Source organism: Cottoperca gobio, chromosome 17 (genome assembly GCF_900634415.1).
Source record: "Cottoperca gobio chromosome 17, fCotGob3.1, whole genome shotgun sequence".
Taxonomy (NCBI): domain Eukaryota; kingdom Metazoa; phylum Chordata; class Actinopteri; order Perciformes; family Bovichtidae; genus Cottoperca; species Cottoperca gobio.
In genome coordinates this window covers 1,879,955-1,886,713 of record NC_041371.1, presented here as the reverse complement: position 1 = coordinate 1,886,713, position 6,759 = coordinate 1,879,955, and the positions used below count along the sequence as shown (strand labels likewise).

General features: G+C 43.8%; 1 protein-coding gene across 1 annotated transcript in view; it reads right to left on the bottom strand.

Moving 5' to 3' along the window:
• Positions 1-367: 367 nt before the first annotated feature.
• LOC115022288 (zinc finger MYND domain-containing protein 11-like) overlaps positions 368-6,759 on the bottom strand; it is a 126,435-nt gene continuing 120,043 nt past the window's right edge. Inside the window, exons 6-7 of the mRNA XM_029453259.1 lie at positions 520-716; positions 368-452 (exon numbers count right to left, since the gene is read on the bottom strand). Of these exons, the coding sequence (XP_029309119.1) occupies positions 368-452; positions 520-716 (282 nt within the window). The remainder of the gene's footprint in view (positions 453-519; positions 717-6,759) is intronic.

Here is a 6,759-nt window from a genome sequence, read left to right as displayed (position 1 = left end):
TCAATTTTTTATAAATTAGGTTTTTCTGCAATGGGTACATTTTTCCTGATTATACTAAAACACTTTTACTTAAATTACATTTTAAATGCAGGACTTTTACACATAATGGGGTATTTTATTATGTATTATTTAATAAATTAGGTTTTTCTGCAATGGGTACATTTTTCCTGATTAGACTAAAATACTTTTACTTAAATTACATTCTAAATGCAGGACTTTTACTTGTAATCGGGTATTTAGTAATTTTATTAGAAAAAGGATACTTCCTCCACTACTGCGTCTGCCAATGGGACTCTTATTTTCTTAATAGAACCACCGGAAGCCGAGACGTCAGATTTCGTGCAGCTTGACGTCGGTGTGCGCAGAGCTAACAGCGCTGCTGCCGCACACGGAGCGACACGCAGAGACTCAGCCCGACTGACTTTGGATATTTTGGGGGTTTGAAGAGAAGCCTGGACACAGAAACAAGAGCCGGAAAAACAGAGATTTAAGTCGGTTTCTTCCTGCGGAATGGCGGACCGGGACCCGGTGCCGCTTCCTGCGGAGGTGCGGGCCAGACTGGCCGAGCTGGAGCTGGAGTTATCCGAGGGTGAGTACTTGAGTCTCACCGCTGAGCTCCGGGCGGCTGTGCCCGGGCTCTGCTGCTGCTCTGCGGTGGGGGGGTTCTCTGCTGAGAGCACGAGCCGCTTCAGAGTTTGTGAAGGAAAAGTGTTGAGCTGCAAATGTCACAAGTTCAAGTCCATGTGTATTACACACAGTGTGTGTTGCACACATGCTGCCATGATGACTGTGATGTGCATGCAGGGGATGTGGTGTGTTGGTGGTGAGGCAGTGAAGTGGCTTTGGAAGCACTATAGTGTTCTTATAGTGTTCTTATAGTGTTCCTCTGATATGACACAGTAGGCCACACATATAGCATCAACACGGTCTAAAGGGAGGTACAACATATGAAAAAGTGCACAGAAATGTCATTAAATTACCAAAGAAACACAAGATAAAGTCATTACCCAGCACCAGGTAGCCTTTCACAGGAATCTTAAAAATAAAACAGTCATAAAGTTCTATATTAACCGTTAAATCATTACTATGCACCAAACAAAACTCCACAGGACTGTAACATGTGTAATATGAGGGCTGCAGGTCCCTTACTATCTTTCAATGTATTAATTAACCTTTTAAGTGCAACAAGATTAAATAATACCCTTTACAAGATTAACATCTTCAAACTGCACACCTATAATCTTCAGTTTTCTATCAGGTAAACCGGTGAAAGCTGCAGCTACTGTACGAATGGAAGTTCTTGCTGATTTGTGGACTGATGTTTCCATCACAGCAGATAAACACCAACATAAAGAACTCTTAAAAGTCCCTGCAGAGCACCAGAGGGGCTAAACGCTCCCAGTGGGGATATCGTAGGAACGCTATAGAGATTTATCTTCTGGCTTTTGTCAGGAAGAAGTTGAGTTTCTTCACTGTCACATTGGAAAATCCCGTGGAGCAGAGCTCTGCATGCTGCTTAGATTATGTGCACAGAGCGTGCAGCTGTTAGCAGACGCAGATTTCACATGACACACTGCAGCCAGGCAGCCTTTGGAGGGGATGAATGATTCCCTTTATATTCCATCTTCTTTCCATAACACCAGAGCATATATTGGCTTCTTCAGCGTCGGTATTGATTTTCTCATTAGCCCTCCTCCTCCTCCTCCTCCTCCTCCTCCTCCTCAGATTGATCTGTCACATTGCTGCAGACTCGCTCTCAGCCTGGAGAGTATCATAAGTGTCATATTTCAGCTGCCTGCGGGGCGAGCAGTGTTTTCCCAGTTTCTCATGGAGTCTGGAGGCTTTCGCAGCTCAGCCATGTATGGAGAAGGAAAGAAGCACGGAGGGACCGAGAGGAAGCTTCAACAGCTGACTGCAGATGCACACATTGAATGTTTCCACTGCTGCACGTGCAGGCTTCAGAGAGGAAGGACACGCATTCCCTTTCTTTCTTTAAAATAAGAAATAGAAAAGTAAACAAGTGCGTCTGGGGGGGGAATGGGGTCAGATGCCCCGGTGCATTATTTAAATGCTTAGCTGACGCTGTAAATGTGCTTTCCCCGCATCCTGCAGACTTTGACCTAATTTTTTGATTTCCATGCATTATCCTATCCTCTCCGGAGCCCCCTCACCGCGGGGGGGACTGCGGCGGAAGATGACAACAGTCAGGTGTCACGTGGGCGGCTGAGGAGCTCTTGAGCAAAGCATTACACTCCCCTGTAGGTTCATGCTGGAGGTGGGAGGGATATCAGGAAACATAATAAATCAGATCCTCGGTGCATTCCAGGAGTTCTTTTACGCCCAAACGTTTACTTCACCTTTTGAGATTCGAAGCACCAATTTGTCAAACATGAGCTCAACGATTTCCTGGTTACTTTGGATTCCGCTCAACCCACGCTAGGGAGTTCCTACATTTCCCAGAATGCACCGTTGACAGGTGTCAGATCACGGGTGTGGATTTGAGGGTGAAGTTTGCAGCATCCAGCGGTTGGTTGCACGAGGAGGTGCTGAGCGATGCTCGGGGAAACACAGCGAGTTGCTTTTAGAGGTTCCTTTCTGCGCGTAGCAGCATTGCATTCTGGGATATGTGTTGGTGTGTAAATGGCTCTTTCTGCCTCTGTTGAGTGTTCTCGAAAAAGTCCCTAAAACCCAAACCTGATGTTTTACTGCTGTCCCACACACACACACACACACACACACACACACACACACACACACACACACACACACACACTCACAGCAGTGTGTTTCTCTGACCGACAGGTTGTCCTGAACTAATCTGGATGCTGGCTGAATATTAAGCTCTGCAGTTCAGCCCAGATAACAAGCTGTCCACCTCCACACACACACACACACACACACACACACACACACACACACACACACACACACACACACACACACACACACACACACACCTCTGACCTGCAGTGCCTGTGTGTTGTTGTAAATTTAGATTTAATTCCTTTTTTCTACTTTTGTAAAGTGAGTGCACTCCTGACATACCACCTGTCAATCACACACTGTGGGCGGGACTTAAGTCTTATTTAGATCTTCCGTACAGTTACAGTAAAAGCATCTTTCTTTTGGCTCAGTGTAAAATACTGCACATAGTTTGATTTATTAATAACTGTCGAGACGCAAAACGGTTTAATTGAGTCTATTGTTGTTTTAATGTAACGTCTCCATCGATCTTTATACTAAAACCTCTGCTGAAGTAAAGTGTTCCCATCTGTCTGAAGAGAGGAAGTGTTTGTTCAAACGTTTTGCTTCCAGCCTTTGTGAAGAAGACGAAGAAGAAGAAGAAGAAGAAGAAGAAGAAGAAGTTACTCGTATAGATCTTTCATTAATGGAGCTTCTTGGAAATTAAAGGAGCATTTACGCAAAAGTAGACGCATCGTTCTCGTCACTGTAATCAAGCGAAGCTGCTCGAGCAGGAAGTGATGCTCTGCTCCTCGTCAAGCGAGGAACCTTTTCTCTGCATCCTCTCACTTCAGATGTCGAGTCATCGCCCGACACCGTCTACTACAACTGGAGTTATTCCTCTGTCTTTAACACGCGTTGGGATTCTCGCGTCTGGAGCGATAAGAAAAAGGCGGGAACCCTCATTCACGTCCAGCTCCGCAGCGATCGCTGGCTTCACGCGACCTTCTAATGAAACGATCACAGTAACCGTGACGTGGACAATGCTCGATTGTTGGCGCTACGTCCAACAAGGTTGTTCTCACGCACGGTTCGTACTTATAGCTACGATTAAATCCCTTTGTGTGTAACCTACGTGATCGTGAGCTCTTCGTGTGAAACCAGACGTGACTTTTATTTGTTACGTAACTTCCGCACTTGAGTAACGCTGCGTACGTTTGTCGCCAGTTCGCTCGTGTTGCTGGACTTTCGTAGGAAAACAGTTGAGTGTGAAGATGTTTTGGGCGGAAACGTGAGACTTCTGAAGTCTGACGCTCACGATCCAAACATGCGACTGCAACGCGTGTTAAAATCAGAACGTAGTTTTGAATACGTGCAGGAAGAAGCTGAAACATCGAACGCGACGTGTTTTATGGGTTCATCCTGACGTAAAGACTTCCAGCATCTCCGTCCTTCGGTCACATCGGCTCTCGATGAGCTTCCTCGTGTTCTTTTAAAGCTCGCACTCTTCTGTCTTCTTCTTTCCCGACAGATGTTTGAAACCTCGGCTGATGATTAGTGTTTGGAAGAGAACTCTGTGATTTAGCGGCGTTGTTCTGCTGCTCAGACACACGTGAGTCTGAGCTCGGGCAGCTTCCTGGATCTGTGAGGGTCGGCTCCCAGAATGCATCTCACCAAACCTTCGTCTCCAGCTGATCTCAAGAGACGCCGTTGTTCTCGTTTGCCGTCATGTTTGAGCTCCAGACGGGAGTTTCTGGTTACTAATAATACTGTAATATCTTCTTTTCCTCTTTTATTTTGCATTTTGAACAAACACAACATGTTTCTTTTATATTATTTAAAGTATTGAACTATATTAATAATATAAATAACACATTTAATCACAGACCGTAGTGAGCAGCATCACGTCCGTATCAAAATCAAAAGAAAACGACTTCCGCCAATTGTTTGTTTAGACTTTCTACACTTTATTGGACCAAATTCTGATCGTAAAACCATTAAAACGACATTGTGCGGCGGCTGTGACGCTGTTTTTCCACCGTTGTACATTCGCGACTGAGCGACTACGCTACTACGCTGGAGCAGGTTTTTGTTTGCAAGATTCTATCGTGAAAGGTCTGCGATTGTTTTCTAGCTCCGTCCTGTGCAGAGTGCGTTACAGTGTTGGTGAGAGTTGGTCTTCTAACCAGTGAAGCAGCAGAACCTTGTAAATACTCTTCTTCATTGTAATTCTTAAGAAACGACCTGATGACTCTTCCGTTGACTCGCAGCCCAAACGCCAACGAAGACGTGATTTTTCTTCTCCGACAGACTGAACTTTGGGATTTCTTGCTGTTAATAAAAGGCCAAACTTCACAACTTAATGTCTTCAGCCGGTGACATTTCGCTGAATCACTTACAGGCAACAAAAGAAAAGACGTCTTTATACATTTATTTATTTCTTTTATGTCAAGTTTTACAAACTTGACATAAAACAAACGGCAGAAACTTCACACACACACACACACACACACACACACACACACGGTGATATTGATCCATATCGACCGACACACTCAGGAAGGCAGACGTGGAAACGAGACAGTGAACGCGTCATGCATCTCATTTATTTAATGTTTCCACGGTGTTTTGGGTTGTTGTTGTTGCTGTCGTTGTTGCTGTTGTCGTTGTTGCTGTCGTTGTTGTTGCTGTTGTTGTTGTTGTTGCTGTCGTTGTTGCTGTTGTCGTTGTTGCTCTCGTTGTTGTTGCTGTTGTTGCTGTTGTCGTTGTTGCTGTTGTCGTTGTTGCTGTTGTTGTTGCTGTTGTTGTTGTCGTTGTCGTTGTCGTTGTTGCTGTTGTTGTTGTTGTTGCTGTCGTTGTTGCTGTTGTTGTTGTTGCTGTCGTTGTTGCTGTTGTTGTTGTTGTTGTTGTTGTTGTTGTTGTTGCTGTTGTTGTTGCTGTTGTTGTTGCTGCTGTTGCTGTCGTTGTCGTTGTTGTTGTTGCTGCTGTTGCTGTTGTTGTTGCTGTTGTTGTTGCTGTTGTTGTTGTTGCTGTCGTTGTTGTTGCTCATATCTAAATAATAACTGAATCATTTCCTCACAATGTTTGTAAACACAGTCCGAACTATTGAGAAACTGTTTTCAGAATCAGAACTTCTGTACTCGTGCTAAATGTTTATTATTTATCAGGGCAGTACCGTCCGTTTTATTTATTGTTTTGGTTTTATTTTAAGAATGATTTGCTCTTTGAAAGGATTATTATGTTATTATATTCTCATTATATATATATATTATATATTATAAATGCTCTTAAATAAAATAGTTTATCGCAATTATATCGTGTATATATATGTGTGTGTGTGTGTGTGTGTGTGTGTGTGTATATCTCTCTCTCTATATATCTATAGTTATCGTAAGTCTGCAAGAGTAGTTACAATATAATTAACTTTATTTAAAGTCCGTTGAAAAGACAGGTGGTCGCCACGGCAACAAGTGATGTCATTTTGAGGTTTGTTTTTTATTGGTTGCCAGGCGAGCCGACCTTTGGAAGGGAGCATGTAACAGATTATATATGTAGTATCTACACACACACACACACACACACACACACTGATTGCCTGTGACTCAGTCAGTAAATAGAGAGAATCAATAGAGAGTTTAGTTTCTGTAAGATGAACATAAATAAACGTTGTTGTTGTTGTGCACGAATAGAAATGGAAGATCATTGAATGTTTGACGCATCACGAACACGTTTCCCGGACTTCTTGGTTCTCGTGACTTGAACTACGATTATTACGAGTAATTATGTTGCGTTTTCAAATTCCAGCGTTAACCACGGTTTAAAAATGGGAGCGAGATCCTGGAGCAGATGCGTCTCCCTGGAAACATGATTATAAATGTTGATGAGATGAATGAACACTTGTTGTGTTCACAGGGTTGTGCGGAGTGACTCGTCCTGTCTCACCTTTACATCTCTGTTGCCATAGAGATGTTGCTTTCTCTCCTCCTTCCTGGGGGGGGGGAGCGGCTTGAGCTTCTATCGCTCAGCAGGGCCATAAATTCACATTTGTTTGCTCCCTCGAGCGACTGAGCGGTGATT